The following is a 20,314-nucleotide window of genomic DNA, read 5'->3' as shown; positions in this document are numbered from 1 at the left end:
CGAACCTCATGGTGACAAAGGACGTGGCAGACTCAAGAAAGGCGAGTCCGCTTTCTACAAACGCCGCTAGGTTGCTCCCTGGCGCCACCTCGTGTCGCACATTGCTCAGGTATTGACCGAGGACGTCCAACACGCGGGAAGCGACGATGTAACTGTGATTAGGGACAGAGATTTAGTAAATCGTGGTCGAAGAGAATGCAACTTGTATGAAAAAACATTTTCAATTGATACTTTTGAGTTGCAGAAGGATTTTGTGGCTGTTCAATGGAAGTTCTGCCATATATTATTTCAAGATAATATTTTTTTCTACGATTAGCACAGAATTATGTAAAGACTGGATTGGTAAAATCCTGAAAGGGCGGTGAATAGACAAAACGAAGCAGATTCACCAAAAACATGGTTTTCTTGTTTTAAGTGAATAATTCAGTAAATATGGACGCGATTTTAAGACGCATAGAAGCCGTTCCAACGGATCCAAAAATAACAGCGGATCGACAATGAACAAAACATCACTGATAAGATCAGACATTTAAAAATAGACCATGGAAATATGCACGACAAATAACACTCGAAAATTGCAAAATAACTTTCTGAAGCTTTTCGATCCGAATCCAAAACCAATCCCACACCAGACTCAAACAAACAAACAAATATACAGGCATGATCCAACTGTAGATATGGAATATCTATATTAAGGGGACCGCAGTCTTTTATCTCATCGCAAAACAACAACGGCTGAAGATGAGATCGATCGAATAATTGCGAAGTGATTTTACCTAATAACGTCGAGTCCACGGTTGAGGTAAAACTCGAGAATCTTGCGGTGGTCGCCACTTGATGATGAGATCATTTGTGTGAACGACTTGCTCCTGTAAAATCGAATCGAGATCATATTAGTCAGTGGCACTGTCGAACTTGTTAAGTATGAAGGAATGTGGGAAGTTTAAAATAACCTTCTATTTACATTGCTGGGGTTTGCAACGTTTTATGTACGAAGCCTGTTCGTCGAGTCGCAAATTTTGCACACCGCCATAACTAAATAAATTCACACTGTCAACGAACAGAAACCTTTAAAGGGTGGGTAAAATGAGTCAGCATTTTAGGTTATATAATGTTACATTGGTCATGTCTCGCCAACCAAGCTAATCTTGCAATAACGGTTCGAGGTATCGTATAAGTATGCCAGTCTTATTCTTGCTTTATAAGCAAAGGTTGGAACTTACTTATTGGAAGCAGGCTCCGTGGACGGAGGGTTATTTACCATCACGTTCAAAATCACAGCCAAAGCACGAAGAAGGGCAGGCGAGGCGGCATCAAATACGTCTGATTTCGCCGATGACGTGTTCTTTTTTGATTGGTTGGACGGAGGGTTGACAGGTCGCGGTGTATTGGGTTTGGCTGCTTCGCCAAATTCGTTTTTCTGTTTAATTTCACAGTAAATTCATTATGTAAAAACCGTTAAAATAAACAAAACTTACGGATATTTGTTGCAACAACGTGTCCACCACGTTCACCACGCGGTTTGAGTACACCGCGTAAACGCAGTTGTCATGGTTACCAGCACAAGCCAGTCGAAAGCAAGAAGCAGCGCTGCCCAGTAACCTGCGGAAAAATTGATACATTTATTTTTTTAACATTAAAAGGCTAAAAGTACCTCAAAAACTACATACATGTAATGGGCGTCCAGTCAATTTACAATGTTCTCACCTGTCGGGCAACACTGGAGGCAAATCATCGTTTGAATCATCCTTCAAATAAAGTTGGAATATCGTCTCCAGCATTTCGAAACCGCCACCGATTCGAAAAGCTGTCTGTTCAACATCCTTCTGCACACAGAACGCAAATATATGTACAACTCGGGACAATTTAGGGACCAATCACTACCGACAGCGCTACACAAGGATTACAAAATTAAAATGCATGAACTTTTTTAAGCCTATACCCTCCACCCAAAACGCGTGTATAAGGCACCACGCAACAACATAAACAAATATTTTCCCAAACCACCCCAGCAACCAAAACGACAAAAGAAACGAATGCGTTACATGAAAGGAAAAGCTCAATCTCACTACGGGTCAAAAAGTCAAAGTTTGTTTGAAACAGAGAATAACAAGGTGACGTCAGACCACGTACAATTTCTTTGAAAAGGTGAAAAAACTACAGCTGGGGGTCAGAGGTGGCATATGACCAAAAAAGGGCCCAAAACGAAGAGGGCTTAACCGCAATTAGCTGCAAAGAAGCGCGACTCGCGAGGCAAAATCAAATCGAGCGGAGACAGGTGAAAAGGAAACGTGAGAAGCAATTATTTCCGCCAGTCGTACGGAGGTCGATATGTTAATCCCTAGACCTCTGGAAGCGAAAGTGAGCCGTGTTTGCCAAACACTGCAGTCGAGCCACATTCTGAAGGGATTCTATCGTTTGAATGAACGTAAATGTTTTGTGGGTTTACGTTTGGTCGATTAGATTACAAACGCCACGGAAGCGGTTGTTAAGTAAAATAATTAACCGGTCTGATGTATAACCGAGGGCAGTATTGCACACGACATCTTTATTCAAATATTACGTAACAGAAGTTGAAATGATAGCTAATGCCGAAGAATAAAAAAAAACTATTTAAAGGAAAATTGTTTTAAGTTTCGGATAAATCCCAGCACGGTGATTCGCACTGCTACTTCAAAACAACATGTTGCAGTAGCGAAGTATCCTAATTAGAAATTGTAAAAAAATACACACAAAGCTGAAACAGAGTGAAGGCGATCACAGCCAGTACGACTTAAATTTTTGGAAGTAAACTACTTTTTTTGTGTAAAACGATAGAGTGTGTTTCTGCGCAAAAGAATAAAATTTAATTTTATTGTAATGGTTTCAACTTTAAAAAAAAAAATTTTTTTGTGCTGGCATTACTGCCAGGCAATTTATACAATCTAAACTACGTTAATGTTGCCAGAACTTTAGTTTAATTGTCCATTTTTTTCATGTGAATGTCGCGACAAACATTCCGTTTGAAAAGGAAAATGGCTGATGGCCTGGGAAAGTATAATGATGTTTTTCGTAACCGTGTGGGCAACCAGCAAGGCCAGTCAGGCGTTAAATCAATTATCAAAAAGGCAGACTACAAGATAAACAAACGATGGCGGATTGAGCTGAGGTCTCGACCTTATACAGGCATTACAGGAAGGCTTGAAACAGAGAATCGGTTCGTGGGGCTATTTAGGCGTCGGCCGGAGCCAAACGCCGCAGCTATTTCTGGGCAGATTGTAAACAAGAGGAGACAAAGGAGCAGTAATTGCACATTGAACGTGGGGCAGACAGCGTAGGTGGTGGCTACACACCAAGTGATACGCCGAGTTATCTTAACCATGCAGGCGACTTTTTCGAAAACAAGTTAAACCCCAGACTTCTATGAAACATATACAGAAGCTTTTAGGACCCACATTGGTCTCCCATTATACACGTAGGTGTAGTATGTATAAACGTTTTATGCCATTTTTAGCTGAAATTCCCGATTTGTTTTTTCGTAGAATGAAACAAACCTGTTTTTCCAAACAGCGTACAATTTCTCCCAAGGTCCTATCGAGTCCAGCGACGCGGTTGGCTTGCCAGGGTCCGCTACTCCCCTTCTGATTGGTCAGTTGTCTGTTGGCGTCCTTCACTAAGCGAACAACCCTGAAAAAAGGTTACACAGACGTTGCACGCATTATCTACACTACAACCATAGGAGGAAGCGTAGCAACTGACGTACTTTGTTTTGCTCGTGCCGTTGGGCGTCGGAGTCTTCAGTTCCAAGCGCTTGAGAAATTCTTTACCTCTGGAAAAGAATTCGCGGTTAAGTTTGGCGCTTTTCCGTCTACATTTTTACTAAATCGTGTGCGCCACCTTGCGGACATGCGAACACGGAGCTTCTTGACCCGTTTTTTCATCGTCTTCTGTCGTTCTTTCAATCTTTCGGCTTCTTCTTTGAGCATCTGCACCGTGCAACGAGTTGTTAGAGCATCAATCGATGCACGGGAAGTGAAAATTAACTTTCACTGAAATTTTGCAACAACCAGTACATTGTTTACACACCTTGCATTCGTCGCTATAAGATCTCGGCGAAGTGTTGGCGCTGCCACGTGAGGCGCTAGACGTCTCGATCGCGTCTCCTTTGGCGTCAACCGACTGGCGTTGAGCTCTGTTATGTGTTAAGAAAATTGTTGGGCGAACAGATGACTAACGATAATTCAACTTACTTTTCGTTATTGACTAGATGACTTTCGTCTATGATTGACCCCACGAGGTTGACGTCACCATCGCTTGTTCCCACACTGTTGAAAGCATATAAATACTCTACGTGTATAAATATCACTTAAAATTGCAGGGGGCGCATGTGGTTCTGTGTTACATTTTAAACACGCTTTTCATGCAGACACAGAACCAAAACAAACAAAAAGTTTTTTTTTTAAGTAGTAACATACACAATGTCGGATCCGAATTTTCATGACTTCTTGGTCAACAAAACTTTGTGTGGAAACCGACGACTTTCAAAGGTACAGATTCGCATCACGAACTATTTACTTGTAAGATGTACCTTGGTTTAGTCGGACCACTACTAGCAACACTGCCGCCAGTGGCTGACGGAACAGCGGATGCAGAAAATCGACCGAGGCTCAGTTCTACAGCCTTCTCCTTTCTGTGTTCCAATTGTTCCTGGTGACGTCGTTCGCTCTCATCGTGCTACAAAAAATTCATAACTTTCATAATAACTGCACATTCTATGTCACCAGATTAAGCAACGTGCAACGATCTTATCCAAGGACTAAATAAAATTGGGGACCTGACTGAAGGGTTATCTCGGTGGATTTACCTTAAGTTGTATTTTCTTCTGTAGTTCAGTGACAGCTTCCTGTTGAGCGGCGTTACGAGCCGACAACCTCAACTCTCGGTCTCTGAAAAAACGCAAGACAAGTTTTTCAATTTTAAAGGATGAGAATTCTGGCCCAGGTAACCCTCAAACAAGAATATGTTCTGATTAAATCCGCTTGCTGCATATGACATAGCGTTTGTTTTGTACATTAAAAAGTCCATTCCCGGTTCAAGAACCTAATACATCAACTATTCAAGCTGGTCGTGAGGGTTATTGTTCGTAACAGTATGTTGAGATTAGTGACGTACCTGGCGCGCTCTTTCGCCATCTTCTCTCGTTCTTTTTCCTTCTCGATTCTCTGTTGTTCGATTCTGGCATCCTGCTCTTTTCTCTTCACCTTCAGTTCTTCTATCCTCTCCTGCCGTTCCTTCTCCAGCGCTCTTCGACGTTCCTGCGTTTCGAAAGTTCTTGTTCAAGTGATTTTATTGCAGTGTTTGGGGTATTGGATCTCAAAACATACTTTGAGCGATGATAAATAGTTTGTGAGAACAATTGTAGTTGCCGTGGCTAGGTCTTTTTTTAGCAGAAACCGGAGCCAAACGTTTCACAAAAACATAGCCTTTTTAAATATTTTTGAAAAAAGCATTTGTTAACACTTGAATACCTGGTCTTTTATATTATTATGTACTTTATATACATATTATTTACATAACCTCATTTGTTTCCATACAACATATACTTATTCCCCTATAAAGCAACAGTCCGTAAAATGAGTTCTGTAATGGCAAAGTCCGCCTTGCAGCAATTATTTTACTGTTCATAAAGAATATCATTCTTATGGAGTAAAGTAATGATTACATTCGACAACGCCAACCTTAAAAATCTCCTCTTTAGCATTTTTCATTTCCATCAGTTTAGACCGCTCCACCTCCATCTCCTGGATGCGCGCCTCGTGTTCACCGATGCGCATCAAAACCTCGTGGCGTTTGTTTTGTTCCTACGGCGTCAACAATAAGGTTTGGCGTGACTATTTATTCAAATTAGGTGCAACAAGCTCAGAGTTGGTAACTTTAAGTGAGAAAGCCAAAGCTAATATGCTGACCATTACGATCAGACATTTGGAGGTTGTCAACTGTTTAATTGCAATCAAAACCAGTAGTGGGATGGTTACCTGTAGTTCGTTGATAAAGGCAATCTCGCTCACTTTTGTGTCCTCAGCTTGTGCTTTCCTTTTTATATTCAGCAACTGCATTGCCCTCATTTCCTCAGCACGGGCAAGTTTTTCCTGAAGCAAATAAGTATAACATTGAAAAATTACAGATACTATTTGGACGATTCGTTTTGAGTTAGGACAAGAGAAAATTTCATTGCAGGACTTCATTAATTCAACTAAGACGTCGGCACATTCCGTCGCATATAAGATTATTGTAATGTAAATATGGGAAAATGCTAACAAATTGTCATTTCCGGGCGCTACTAATGCAATTTCTGCGCTTTTGGGCAAGAAACCAACCGCAAAAAGCTGCTGACTGACAAAAGACACACGTATTAAAAATTGCCCAAAACGGGAATCAACTAACGATATAGAATGCCATGGTAATATGGAGTTCGGTACCTCACGCTTTTGACAATACAAGTTATTGCGTTATCGTAACTTTCTACAGATCAAAACAGAGACTTCCTCACGTCGTGGTAGCTCTGCAGGAGGGCCTTCTGGCGTTGAATGAGGTCATATTTCCAACTTACAACCTCCTGAACCTTCTCTGTGAGTTCGTGAATTCGCTGTGTTTTTTCCTCCTGCATCTGGAGACGACGAGCTTCGGCCTTTCGGTGCTTCTCCTCCAGTTTGCGTTTTGACTCGGCAGGGGTCCTGCGTTGTGAAACAGGGTTGGGCATGTTTGGTTGCACTGCACGGTGATTTACAAGTGGATCGATCTTGTTTAAGGGAAAGTATTTTGTTGGTTTGACTCATCAAAGACAACTTTTTTATTTCGGTGTTAAAATTAATGCTAGTGCACATCGCTGTAGCGAAGCTGCTGTTTGGTTTTTAAGCTTAAAACATCGTATCTATTTCTAACGCGTATCTTTTAGCCTTGAAGTGGCGTTGCAGTGGTCACTGAGACGAGGTCTTCCTCCTAACAAATCGGTAAGAGGCCAAAAATTATAGCTCCCGGAGGAATTGAACTAACAACCTTGGATAACACATGCCCTTTGGACTGATCACTACGAGCTTACGGGTCAGAGTAAACAACATGGTTACGTCACATAACAGTGCGTGTAGCTAACCTTGACATCCAATACAAATTTTGTTGCGTGTTAAAAGAGTTTTAACAAGCATCTAATTAACAAAAGTTAAAAATATGTAAAATTGGTTCCTACCTCTTCCTGGAAGGTGAGGAGAGTTTTTCATGCATTTGACCGGCTCTGCCAGGTTCACGCAATTCTTCTTCTTCGACCAAATCGCACCAACTCTGAAGGCTGTGGTCTGGGTCTGAAATTAAAACATATTAAAATTGTACAACGAGAAGTAACGAAACTGTAACTTGAGCCATGGACAAAATATATCCAATCTTGAAAAAGGATATAACGTTAATTATTAGAAATAATATTACATGCATTGGCATAATAGGCAGTATCGCCCCACTGCGCAGGTCCTTGCTTGGCGATCACAGCTAACGTATCGCGATCTGGAGGTTTTCGGGCTTGGCAGCCCAGGCATTGCAGCCTAGCTGGATCAGCCACTATTAGAAATAACTTACGATCGAATCTGGAGAGGAATTCGGACCACTCCAAAGGTCCGTTGTTGCTTTTGTCCAACTGGCCAATTTCTTTCGCTCCCATACTACTCCTTGCACTTTCCTGTACATCACGACACAGTTTAATGCGTAATACCGAGGCCAATTAGGTCGTTGGAAACAAACAAAAAATCCAGGCTCATTGGAAGAAAAAACGTGCGAGGCAAACCAATCAACATTATTAACATGTTTTAGTCTTGAAAAAAAACTTAAATTTAACTACTAATATGAGAAATGCGCAAAAAATTACCTGACAATAATACATACAACTTGTTTGATTTTTTTATGTGAAACACGGTTTTCCAAAGAAATGTGCTTTAACCAACACAACTACCCTGATGACCAAAAACAAGTGCTATAATTCTGGGCATTTCCTGTAAGTTTTTCGTGTTGTTCGCACACAGCAGTGATTCTCCACAAAAAAACGTCAACGGCATGCTTACACTGTCGGTTTCGATCTCGGGGGTGTCCCGACCTTCCGACTTGCTCTCCTGCACTTCAAGGATTTGTCTTCTTAAATCACGTTCTTGCTCTTCGGCAGCCGCGATCGACTCGTCGTGTTGTTTCAACTGTTCCATCGTCACCGGTTCGTGCTTGATGATCTGTAATAAAGGGGTACCTCTCTATATTACTACTGTGTTCGAAAGGGTTATTAATTTCTCACCTTATCTGGTTGAACGATACCAAGCAGCTCTTCCTGGGGTTGTGTTGTAACGGCTTCGGCGTTATTCTCTGCAACTGAGTAAAATATAATAATCGTTTCCTAAACAAAAGGGCAAATTTACAGCAACATGATAATAATACATAACTCAGTAATGGGGTTAGGTAAAAATGCTGGCCATTTTAGCACACTTTTTGCGTGTTAAAACACAAAAGCTGGTATACGTGCGACGTTGGTATCAACAATAATTGTCTCTTTTTGCTTGGTACAGACAAACGAAAATATACATATCCCATACCAGCCTTAAAAAACTCGGCTTCGGCTGCATCCAGGTCGCGCAGACCGTCATCCTGGCTTTTGCCGGCGACGCCTTCGAAAGTTAATTTCTCGTTTCCGTCATGTTGGAACTTGTCGGATTCAATCGCGTCCCGATCGTTCATGAACTGGACGGGAGTCAAATCGAGGGTCGGTGGTTCACTTACTGGCGCTTAGAGATAAAAAAAATCGATATTTCAAGCATGAATCAATCATACAAACTATTGAGTGATTCAAATTAAATCTATTTTATTTTTGCCAAGCCCAGTCTTTTCAAATTTAAATTCTGGTATGACGCAGTTACGAAATATTGTTACGTCATTATTTTGTGACGCAATGCAGTTCACTGCATAAGCGGAAAATGAAAACAAATGTTAAAATCGGAACAATGTTTACGTGGTGTTTACGGAACAGCTACGGTTACTGATTTGCTAAAAACGAATTCCCAAAATTTTTCTTCGTATCAACAATAATATACAGATGGATCGTACCTGTTGTAATTAGATGGTCGACCACGAGGTTTACGAAACCGGACTCCTGTTTCAGTGGAGCTTTTTCAGGGGCTGTTCTCGTCGGTCTGGTGTGAAGTTGTGACACGGTGTTCCCTATGTTCTTCAACACGTGTGAGTCGTGCTTATGGACTTTGGAGTGTTTTGATGGGCGAACTCGAGATGAAACCGTCTCCCAATCCCCACCATCGTCTATATTTATTTGTTTAAAGTAATGTTTGGATTGGCGGGATATTTTAAAGTTTTATTGCAAAATATAAAAGAAACCCCGTTTTGATTTAACACAGAATATCAATCTGACAGAGATAAGCATCTTGAAACATGCTTTGTGTCATTCAAGTTTTAATTAGGTGCAAATGACTTGGAGCGCATTATCTTGAAAACAAATACTCCCTAGTGGTGTTATGTCGTTTATTACTTGGCATTTATTGGCTTTAATGCACATTTTTACTATTTTGGAAACCACAAGAGGACAAAATAGTCCTTGCTTAAATGGTCATGAAGGTTCTGAACTAAACAACTGTAAGCATTTTTCTTGCTACATTTAAGTTCAGCATCAAAATAATTACAACCTTGAGGTCATGGCCATTTAAAGTCAAGTTCCATGATCCCTTCATTAAGTACAATAGCTTGTATCACTCACCATCATCAACTTCCACGTGCATCTGCACTTCATCGTGCTGGGTGTTTTCACTTTCTACTGTAGGTATAGGGATGGGTTTCACTTCTGTCACAGCTGGAGCAATGCCTTTTACTCTGTCAGCCCAAGTTACTGTGACAGGTTGTGTTGGTTGTGTGGTCTGCTTAACCTCAGTCATACTAAAGAGAGATAACATATGTTAATGTGTTACGGTGTTGTTTAGATAATCTCATGGTGATGTTAATATTTGTACCACCTGAATTCATCACTCAAAATGTAGTTGGTAAAAAAAGTTTAAGATTGATTTCTTGTGTGGAATGGGGCCAATTTTCAAGAAAAGTTTTCTAATATGTTAGTTTTATGTAGTCTGAGCATTTAAATCAGCAAATACTGAAGCACACTTTAAAACAAAGCATGCACAGAAAAAGCTTGGAAAGAACACAACACTTTGCAATGCAAACAGAAGGATTTCACTCAGATATCTAGCAAAGCAGTGCGATGTTAGTGGATAAACAAAATCACCTGAAACACACACTTTCCAACCATGCTAAACAAAACAAATCAGTCATTCAGTTGATTGTTGAACAATGATTATACATGCAATGATGTGCACATGCATGGTACATGCAGAGAATTGTGTGAATTGCAAAGCTACACACCCCTTAATCTGTTCTATTGTGGTAGGCACACACACAGCAGCTGGAGAAGCGCTGAGCGAAGCAACATCTGGGGCTTTGGAAAAATTAAGCAACCTGCTAATTTTGTTTTCAGTGAAGGGTGGAATCTTCGCCAGAGCATTGTCAGGTACTTTGGAGCCACCCTTTTGACGTGGACGACCAGGAGATGACTTGCGGACATCCCAAGCCAAAGAAGTGGGTCTGGATGAAAGTAATTATGGTCATTCATGTAAAGTTGTGATAAAAATGCACACTGTTATGTTTGTGAACAGTGTTTATCAAACTGCGGGTCTCAAAATGCAATTTGGTTGTTGTGAAACTGATCACCTTTGTGAAGGAAAATCAGTATTTCACACAGTTTTAACATCATTTTATGCAGACTATCCAGCAAGAATCAACAAAGTCCGAGACAAAGTTTTAAAAATTACCTAACAAACATAGAATAAATTTTTGGACAACACAAAATTTGAAAAAAATGCTTTGTTGCAGGAAGGGTACTAAAGCTTTAGGTGTCCAAACCATGATATAAGCACAGTGTGATGTTAATAATAATGGTGAATTACCTGTCATGAATCCCTGCATTTTCCAGCCTTTCTTGAAGATTGATCCAATTTATAAGAGCTTGAAAGTCATATCTGTAGTTGTCCAGTACAAGTAGAACCTCCTTAACAGCAACCAAAACAAAATTAGGTGCAAATAAAAATATAATGAAATGTTGGGACAGAAAAATTACTTCAAAATAGCAGTTAGTTAAACTTCTTCTATTCATATTTGTGTTTTCATTTGTGACAAAAAGTTATTGCATCAACTTTTTGGCAAAATCATAATTTTAGCTCTGTTGGTAAATGAATGGGGCACATCTTCCCACAAGTTTTTATTAAATCTTGGACAAACCCAAACGGTAAATAATTTATTATGTAGTCGCATGGCCTTGATCTACAACTCAATAAAAAACAATGGTATTTAACATGATTTTTTGTGATAAATGAAAGTCTTTATACTAACCTTGCATTCCATAACACTGGCATCTCCCTCACACGTGGTGTAAATCTCATCAACTGCTCTTCTTAGATTTTCAAACAAGTATGCCCAATATCTTGCTCTGATACTCACGTTCTTCTTGGCACCACTGGTGGCTTGTCTGATCAAACTTTCAGCCGCAGCATTCTTTTGCTTTTTGCGGTCCCCTGAAATGTGCAGTAGAAATTACTATATGGTAACAGCGAATCGCTCTTACAGACCAGGGTTCAATTGAAAGTACTTTGCTTAAATTGATGACATATCTTACTTTATTGGTATATTCTAAATTTCATACCAATCTACAAACAACTTTGCACAAGCACGCAACTTAGTTTTGAAAATCTGTTCTTGAAAAAAAACATAGAAAACAAACATGAGAAAAAAAATTGCCAGCAAAGAAGTGAAAAATGTGAACCTGAATATGATCTCGCATTGTAGTTTTCTTTTGGTTCCGAACTATGTTTCCTCAAAGCACTTTCACACGATTGGGCTCGCTTGCTCTGATTTCTATGTCTCACATTTTTTGTAGATTTGGCTATCCAGAAATATGAATTAGCTTTAAAATCACACTTATACACTATATGACCTTATCACTACACTTACATTTTGTGGAGATGTACGTATCAATTGGAATACTCCACGACACCAGGTTTCTGGCACATCTTCCTTCTTGCTCCATGATCAACTTTACCGTCTCCACTGTGACTGGATTTGGAGGCTGCAGTAAAGGATATAGAAATTATAATTTAACACAATTTTATGCAGAAGTTGTGCAATGTTTTGTACAATACCTTATTAGGTGGGTTTTTGTTCCGTTTTCTTCCCCCACCAACTGAAGCAACAGAAACATTTCCACTGCTGCTGGTACTTTCATCCCTCTCACGCGCTCGATTCATCTTTTTTATTGGTTAGGTTCAATACAACTTGTGTTTTCCAAGGTATTTTAGCCGATAGGCAAATTAGTAGAGCAGCGCTTCACAATTAACCATGTTTTAAAGCTTTATAAAGATGCCTACAAATACATTGTGAGAAAAATAAATTTAAACATCACAATAAAATAAATTTTCTGTAAATATATACAAACAAGGAGGTGTCACAGTGCATTGGAAAACACACAAACAAAGAATAACAATGGCATTCAAACACAAGAAAGCATTTTGATGTGTTTTGTGTTTCACTTTTTCTTTCTTGGGGTTGCTTTTCCTGATGACTTTCGAGAACCAGATGATGATTTTACTTTAACCTGTGTTTTTGACTGCAGTTTGCTTGCGGAGTTTGTTTGCATTTCTGGTGGGAGTGGGATGGCTTGAAAGTCCGCAGCAACCTCCGCAGCAGTTTTCATTTTCATAATTTCCACATCCACTTCAGTTTGAGCTGCCTTTATTTCTTCAGCTGTAAGAGCAGCGAGGAAATCAGTCACAGATTTTATATCCAATTTTCCTTCTTTTTCCTTTTCAGACAATTGGAGGCTCACCTCTTTTTCCATTTCTTCCACCCTTTTCCTGGCCAGCTCTTCTTCTTGGCTTATCATAGCTTGTTTCTTTTGCTTTTCAGCCTTTGCAATGTTGACATTTCTTTCATACTCCCACAACTGGCGAGTTTTAGAGAGATTTAAATCCATCGGAGCCTCTGGCATATTCACCCCAAGTTTTAGATTTTGTCTCCTACATTCCCGCTCTTCAGTGAACACCAGCTGGAAGAGACTGTGGTGGGCCAGCACATGGTCGGTTAAGTATTGTATTAATTTTTTCATGTTGTCAATTTTTATTTTTCGCTCCTCCACAAACCCAGTGCCAAGCTCCCTGAGAGCACAAAGTGCTTTGGGAAGACTCAAATGTATAAAACTTCTGAAAAAGTCCTGGGCAAACGTCATAGCATGTGCAACCTCAGGCCATGACATACCACGGGAAGCAGAAAACTGCATGATATCATAGTAATAGTCAAGCAGTGCACCAGATCTTAAATCCTCATCTAAGTCATTGATATTCAGTCCCAGATGGCGACCTAGAAGTTGCTGGCCTTTTCTTTTAGGCAGTTTAGAAATGTGGCATATATCTGTTGGAGTTACCCACTCCATGTTAGGGCATTACTGTGTTTTACCTGTTTTGACAAATTTTAAACAGTTCAATATTTTATTTTTGTTCCCTTGCTTGTTGAAAAATAAATAAACGAAAATATTTATAAGTCTGTTCATGGAGCTTTTAATTCTGTTATCTATATCAGCAAGAACACACAAACAGACTTTAGATTCAGAAAGCAGCGACAGGGAATTCTATTTGTACGCTGCAGTATACTCAATATAATCTTAATTAGTTAAATTTAATATGAAGAGTAACAGTATTTGCATTACGGGCACTTCTTAAATCAAGTTGGTATTTTAAACGGTATTGTTCATAACAAGATATTTTGCGCTGATTTCGATGAGGGTCATGGCAAGCTTGTGTCATTGCACGAACGAAGACCACATAATCATAATGTGCGGCTATATAATTGTACGAAATATTACCAAACAACGACGTGCGCGCAACGTTTTAGTAAACGAAATTAACAAAAAAAGTCAACCACACAAAAATAGTAGCATAGGTTAGAGCTATGAACCTGGAAAAACAATTCTGTTTATTCCCGTGTTAAAATTTCAACTGAAAAATTCCCGACTGTCGCTATGTGAAATGCTTTCCACCAGAGGGAGACAATTTGGGCTTTAAATAAAAATAAGGAGTGTTTTTTCTTTTGGTTGTAACTTTCACATTGCAATAAATATTTTATACAAATAATCTTCTCCCATTTTTTTAACATTTTTCACAAGTCTTTCGATTTTACGTTAATTGGTTCATTGGAACAACGGATTAGTACAACTTTATTTATATGGCCCAGAGTTGCCATCGATCTGGATCCTAGCATAAGGACAGCTAGAAAGAAATTGCATTTTCCTACTAGGCATCGTTTATATTACTGTAATGAACACATTACAGTTTTATGATTTTATAGAAATTTAAACATAAGAGACCTTTCTCGGGGCGAAGTGTTCCCACACTAATGTTATACAAATCGAGTTGGCAAATAAACGACAAAGGCTTAAGTTAAGGCCACAAAAAAAGGAAAAGACATTGCTGAGAAATGGGCAATATATTTTTTCTTATCCCTTAAAGTACACGTTTTGCTTCAAAACTGACCTTTTCCTTTAAAATACAAGGACAAATCTGGGATTTGTTTTATTCTACAGTGCGCTTTTATGCTTCCCCGCTTATATTTAACCATAACACAGAGATGTAGCAATGCGAAAAACAAGCAACCCAATGAGTGTAGTATGAACCAAAACCTTTGTGGAAATGGCGTTTTCTTGTGCAAGAACACAGGGTGAATGCAAAGAGCCTAAATACATCGTGTAAATCGCCACGCTCCGTCAGTTACGATAAAAGGGTGAACACGAAGATGTTTTCCAGTCTCAGCGTAAATCGTACACGACGGGAAGTTGCTCAGTTTAGGCGGTGTTATTGTTCATTCTAATTCGACGCTAGATTAAGGTATTTTTGCACGTTAATATTCGGATTGTTTTTACACTAAAGCCATAGCATAAAACGAGGTAACGGTTTGTGAAAAGAAAGAGATTTTGTTTCAAAACAGGGCAACAGTTTTGTCACAGATCAACTGCTGCAAAAAAAGTTTACAAATTGACATGATCATGAGAATTAATTAATTGTAATCTCGTTGTGTTAAAAAGCCGGAAGGATCATAGAAATGCCGTTGCAGAAAGACGTTATTGTACTACTTCGGCAATTTGGTACATTACCCGAAGGTGAAAGATTGGGCGCTGTCCGCCGTCATTTTCGCAGCAAATGCATCAAGGAATGTTACGCTTTAATGGTTTTTCTGCCCAACCGTGAACGGAGCTCCAGTTTCGTTAATGCGACGTTTCTTTCTTAGGTTTTCCCGCCTTTTGCTACATGATAATGGTTCCTGTTTAAAAGAAGACGTTTCGGCAAAAACTTATGCCATCATCAGTTTAAACATGAACAATGTTAATAACAATATGAGCCAGTCTCTTTATACTCAGAGTAGTGGTTCCGATTTTACAAAAAAATAACAGCCGTGAATCCGCGCCAATTTTTCAAATCAATAAATTTGTCTGATATCTTTCAGCAGGGATTGTTTGCAACTGGAAACTGGTTTAGAAAACGCACGTCTTAACCTTCAAATATTTATTGTCAAGCAAATCACTTTATCAGTGTGCCTGCAGGACATTATTATATTGCACGACTACATATATATCCTTCAAACCACCACTATGAACTGATTGCTCTGGGATGCCACGACGAAAGATAAAACAATGATTTGCAAACAAATTTCCTTCTGTATCAAATAGTTCTTGGACACACAATGGACGAAGTTTTACTGCAAAAGTAAGAATTTTCATTGACGTTTTTCACCTTTTAAAAACTATGCAATATGCAACATGTTTGTATGGAAATTTGCTGATACAGTGTTCCTAACAACAGTATTTCAGTTGACCAAAGATTTTCCCGACACAACCATGGTCCGACAAAGGTGTTTTGCTCAAAACATGTTGTTGTTCATGTCACCCAGCGTGAGGCTGTAAATATCACGCTGGCTCATTAGACCTGCACGTGTGGTGTCGTATAGATAGGGCGAGAGTATTCCGGAGATAGTGACCGCTTGGCCGCAAACAACGTGCATTGTTATCTTGACGCGCGCCTGTTTTGCGAAAGGAGTTTCTCAAGATTGTATATTTGCTACCACGGCGACTCCTTATCATTTGCATGATGAACCGACTACTGCGTTATAATCAACGTAACTGCACTGCGGCGAAAGTAATTTGGAACCTTTTTCTTGGTCCTCATACGTTGAAGCATATATTAACTACCCGCAATAGATTGAAAAGTTCAAATCAGTCTGTACACGCGAAGTTAAAGCTTTGAAGCATAGAAATTCTTTGCATAAAAACTGCCTTATTCATTACAAACAGGCATTGCTTGCCAGAGAAGACTGCATACCGAATCAAATCAACAAACCAAGACCCCGTGTCACAGGTCAGATATGATATTCTCTGTGTTGGTAATTTAGTTAAATTTACAGTCCTATAGCCGACTTCAAGAGAACTGAACAAGGATTTGGCACTTACGCGAGTCTGCTAGGATGTTTACCTTAAACCATTCAATCCACGCTTGACAGTTGGATACTTCCCTATCAGAAATGACCTAAAAACTTTCTTCTGTGTTTGTGGGATTATAAACAGTCCACCTTGTAGTGCATGTACGCATTGTATCTGGTTATTATACTTGCAACAATGACAATTTTCTTCAAACCTGACTGTCGTCTGTTTATTTTAACGAACAGGTGCAACTCACCTAATAACCGCCTTCTAAAGCGTTTGTTCATTAGCTCTATTTGCGTGTTTCTTCATTTGTTTGTTTATCAAATGATCGAAATCGCGAAAATTTAAAAAGTCATCTGGAATAACTCAACTTCATTTGTTTAGATTGAAAATCGCCGTCCTAACAGCGTCGACGAAAAGGCATCCATTCCACAGCCCAGCATAGCCATGCGTAAGTAATGCATATATTTGTTCAGAAGGAGAAATGTTCACAAAATATTTTACTTTTCACTTTTGTTTCCAGGTAAAGTGAAGGGAAACCCCCAAAGGGCGTTCCTTTTTGGCAAAAACCTTGCCAATGTTTCTTGTCGAGAACAGGTAAGAAAACGAGTCAGGATAATATTTATAATGTTGGAAGAAACTGAACATATAGAGTAGAAGTTATCAGTTCTACAGGGATCGCTATAAATCTATGTATAATGTCAGTTTTAGAATGGCGTTTTTAGCATACATAATTTTTGTGCTGGTTAACTTCGGTTTTCACCAAATTTCAAACAGAGCAAATTTAATCAAATTTTTTATATAACGTGCTAGCCGTTAGGTTTTCAATGGACACAGTTGCTAGACCGTTATTGTCGTGGCTTTAAAACATCAAGTCTTATCGCCGTTACCCGTTGCAATTAATTCGGACGCCTCGAATCGCCCGGGGTGACCCAACATTAATCCATTGTTTTTCGTTCCAGGATGATATGGTCGTGGTAGACCGACTGTCAGACGGAGCAGAGAGAAAAAAGATCGTCACAGAGGAGGTAATATAAGTCTTGTATTCTTTATACCGTTGGTCAGTAATGCAGTTAGCGCTTGGTGCAATTGGGTTTAACAGTGATAATGGTGTACAAACACTTTTTACTGGTGAACAAACGAAGGCCCAAAAGGCTGGGCATGAAACTGACGGGATGCAAACGGGTTAAACTGACCGAGGTAAAATACGTGTTAAAGTTAGAAGAAGGTTTTCACGTTTAGGGATAACGTAGTTGTTTAATTTCGAAGATTTTGTTTGACAGATATGACACACGCAAAAAATTATTGCACTATTTCTATTAATTTCAACCCCTGTGCTTAGTTAAGTTCCGAAAGAAAAAAACATTTGTTCCTAAACGCGATGCACCATCTTTAAAGTTTTATTTCTAGCTTATTGTGATGAAAAAAATGAGTTGCAAAGTTAAAGATTTCAATTCTTTTCGTGTGTTTGCAGATTGGGGATATGGTTGTGGTTGATACCTTGGACAGAACGCCTGAGAAAGAAAGGCGTAGAATCTCGGACAAACTGGGAAAGAGTCCCATCAAAACTAAGTTATCAACAGACAACTTGCGGAAGGACCCGTCCGATTTGAACGGTAGGACATTTAATAAATCTGTTTTAATTTAAGCTTGTTTGTGTTTCACATATGTTGGAGTGTCCACTGTAAAATGTCTGTGGTTGTTAGTAGCTTACATTTTGGCAAACCTGTTCAATAAACTGACTTGCTACAGACAAGGTCCAAATTAGGCGCTTACTGTTTACAAATAAACAGCAAAATTGTTCATGTGTTCTTCTTTGTTTTCTTAAATTTAGATTTTTTGCATGTTTATTTCGCAGCCAATAACCGCAGTCGGGAATCGACAGGCACCGACAGTTACACAACCAGTGAAAACGAGTACTACACAGCATATGACGTCACGGTCGGTGACGACATTGGCTCACTGCTCTACCACACGGCGTTCGTGGACGATGTTCTGGAGGAAGGCGTCGAAGGCGACAAACATACTGGCGAGAATCCTGCAGGCAGACAACGGACCCTGGAGCAGATAAACAATCAAGGCAAAGGTCAGGATGTCGCACATTCACTGGAAAAATCTGGGGATCATTGCGACGATTCATCGTTTGAGAATATAAGCTACAGTTCCATGTATGCTCACCACAGCACCTTTGAATACCCGACTCCTGGTACCGCAGTGCAGGTTGAGAAACCCTTTTCGTACTACAAGGATTACATGTCTCCCCCTGCTACACGTATTGTAACCAAGCAACCGCAGTATCTGGAACGAAATCATGATTCGTCCAGCGCTAAAGTTCTCGACCTCAGCGACGGAGATGTCGTTTCCTCTCCCTCCACCAACGATGACGAGGTTTTGATTGATTTTCCACCCAGTTATTTCGCAGACACAAACCGCGGCAGCCTTCTTTTGATGTCGCAAGCTGCACTGTCCTCAACCCCGTCATCGTCGCCAAGCTCCACACGTAGGAGTCTCGCCGAAGGCGTTCCTGGGTATATTGACCTTCAATATCACGAGGAAATGGCTGGAGTGACGCCGGTTCCAGCACCAAGGCATTTACGCCGCCGTACTTCTTCAACTTCCTCACGGTCTTCCATGAAGCGTCACGTGGCAACAGTTCGTCAAGCGAAGCGTAGTAGCACCCAATTGGTTGCAGGCGACCCGAGGTCTCCATTGGACTTCATCAATAGCCGAGAGAATCCGCAAAATGACGACACGTTTAGTGACGACAAGCGGTTGAGGGACAACATCAAGAAACTGATAAGCGATATGGGGGACATTTACTCTACACCACAACGCCCGATCTCGGCCACTTCTGCTCACAGCGAAGGCGAGGCATCAGTCACACAAGAAACCATTGCAGTAATCCGCGTTCAAACCCAACAAGTACATGTTCGTCATACAAGCTTGGGAAGCCACCAAGATAATTCTACTTCCAGTAGGAGTAGTCGTGTGCAGGAAGCAGAAAAGACATCCGAATTATCATCAAAGGAGGTTGTAATTTCCCCACAAGCTCTTGCCTCCTACCAACAAGCACATATCGACCGAGACCTTGAATCGGGGACTGGTATGATTGTACCAATTCGACCCTACAAAAATATCGTGACCTCAGCCAGTCGTTTTCGTCTTCCCATCGCATTTGTCAGCTTGTTGCTTCTTTTCCTTGTAGCTGCAATTGTGGTAATGGCCGTTGTTTTTCCGTTGTCGTAACTGCAGCTGTGTAGTTTTTATTTTCTGTTTAAAGTTCCTATTTCATTGCGCAAATTCCTACACGTTAACCATAAATGGTTTGGCCGCTGTCGACTATTAGCGTTTTTGGTGCACCTTTCTGATTATAGTTGTGTATGTATTTTTCGAACTGTTACATTTTCTGTTTCGGTAATAATAAAAATAAATACAACAAATAATGTGGCATTATTCAATCGCCCAGAATATCAAATTTAACTGCACACAATTGCGCAACCAAAGACGCAACTAAATATGGGTATAGGCTAACTTGTGTACTGCTGGTGTACAAAACATTGCACCATAATATTTGGCACCAGAACAGATGATAGGCATACAACATGGACACATTGCTTTTTAAGTAAACGAATTTTATATTGCGTCATGAAAACAATACAAAATGAGAAAAACATTTGTCACGTTTTGATTTGCACCATTCCAAAACAATTAAACGGAAAAGTCGTGTCACCCGACTGCGTT

The 20,314-nt window shown here is 39.9% G+C and overlaps 3 protein-coding genes across 5 annotated transcripts in view; 1 reads left to right on the top strand and 2 right to left on the bottom strand.

Annotated features, from left to right (window-relative positions):
- Positions 1 to 12,394, bottom strand: part of LOC145899662 (S phase cyclin A-associated protein in the endoplasmic reticulum-like) — a 28,257-nt gene extending 15,863 nt beyond the window's left edge. The window contains exons 1-29 of one of the 3 annotated variants that reach the window (XM_082988554.1): positions 12,252 to 12,394; positions 12,064 to 12,178; positions 11,876 to 11,995; positions 11,446 to 11,627; positions 11,004 to 11,104; positions 10,423 to 10,641; positions 9,767 to 9,942; positions 9,106 to 9,315; positions 8,598 to 8,786; positions 8,303 to 8,376; positions 8,082 to 8,240; positions 7,603 to 7,702; positions 7,223 to 7,334; positions 6,530 to 6,713; positions 6,015 to 6,128; positions 5,718 to 5,840; positions 5,152 to 5,294; positions 4,844 to 4,925; positions 4,568 to 4,713; positions 4,230 to 4,304; positions 4,066 to 4,171; positions 3,877 to 3,965; positions 3,743 to 3,808; positions 3,534 to 3,666; positions 1,708 to 1,826; positions 1,479 to 1,602; positions 1,224 to 1,420; positions 777 to 869; positions 6 to 152 (exon numbers count right to left, since the gene is read on the bottom strand). In XM_082988554.1, coding sequence (XP_082844680.1) covers positions 6 to 152; positions 777 to 869; positions 1,224 to 1,420; positions 1,479 to 1,602; positions 1,708 to 1,826; positions 3,534 to 3,666; positions 3,743 to 3,808; positions 3,877 to 3,965; positions 4,066 to 4,171; positions 4,230 to 4,304; positions 4,568 to 4,713; positions 4,844 to 4,925; positions 5,152 to 5,294; positions 5,718 to 5,840; positions 6,015 to 6,128; positions 6,530 to 6,713; positions 7,223 to 7,334; positions 7,603 to 7,702; positions 8,082 to 8,240; positions 8,303 to 8,376; positions 8,598 to 8,786; positions 9,106 to 9,315; positions 9,767 to 9,942; positions 10,423 to 10,641; positions 11,004 to 11,104; positions 11,446 to 11,627; positions 11,876 to 11,995; positions 12,064 to 12,178; positions 12,252 to 12,356 — 3,803 coding nt within the window. In that variant the 5' untranslated portion in view covers positions 12,357 to 12,394. The remainder of the gene's footprint in view (positions 1 to 5; positions 153 to 776; positions 870 to 1,223; positions 1,421 to 1,478; positions 1,603 to 1,707; positions 1,827 to 3,533; positions 3,667 to 3,742; positions 3,809 to 3,876; positions 3,966 to 4,065; positions 4,172 to 4,229; positions 4,305 to 4,567; positions 4,714 to 4,843; positions 4,926 to 5,151; positions 5,295 to 5,717; positions 5,841 to 6,014; positions 6,129 to 6,529; positions 6,714 to 7,222; positions 7,335 to 7,602; positions 7,703 to 8,081; positions 8,241 to 8,302; positions 8,377 to 8,597; positions 8,787 to 9,105; positions 9,316 to 9,766; positions 9,943 to 10,422; positions 10,642 to 11,003; positions 11,105 to 11,445; positions 11,628 to 11,875; positions 11,996 to 12,063; positions 12,179 to 12,251) is intronic. The other 2 variants (XM_082988555.1, XM_082988556.1) reach the window with 2 other exon arrangements.
- Positions 12,395 to 12,472: 78 nt separating this feature from the next.
- On the bottom strand, positions 12,473 to 14,015 carry LOC145899663 (uncharacterized). Its single transcript, XM_082988557.1, has one exon. The coding sequence runs from the start codon at positions 13,535 to 13,537 to the stop codon at positions 12,635 to 12,637; it is 903 nt and encodes a 300-aa protein (XP_082844683.1). The 5' UTR covers positions 13,538 to 14,015; the 3' UTR covers positions 12,473 to 12,634.
- A 1,752-nt stretch (positions 14,016 to 15,767) lies between these two features.
- Positions 15,768 to 19,900, top strand: LOC145899008 (uncharacterized). Its single transcript, XM_082987717.1, has 7 exons — positions 15,768 to 15,860; positions 16,445 to 16,508; positions 16,958 to 17,024; positions 17,097 to 17,170; positions 17,536 to 17,601; positions 18,048 to 18,189; positions 18,432 to 19,900. Exons 1-7 carry the CDS (start codon positions 15,838 to 15,840, stop codon positions 19,817 to 19,819), a joined length of 1,824 nt encoding a protein of 607 aa, XP_082843843.1. The 5' UTR covers positions 15,768 to 15,837; the 3' UTR covers positions 19,820 to 19,900.
- The last annotated feature ends 414 nt before the right edge of the window (positions 19,901 to 20,314 follow it).

Source organism: Ascidia mentula, chromosome 4 (assembly GCF_947561715.1).
Source record: "Ascidia mentula chromosome 4, kaAscMent1.1, whole genome shotgun sequence".
In the NCBI taxonomy this organism is placed as follows: Eukaryota; Metazoa; Chordata; class Ascidiacea; order Phlebobranchia; family Ascidiidae; genus Ascidia; species Ascidia mentula.
The sequence above is the reverse complement of the archived record's forward strand: the minus strand, read 5'-3'. Positions and strand labels throughout refer to the sequence as shown.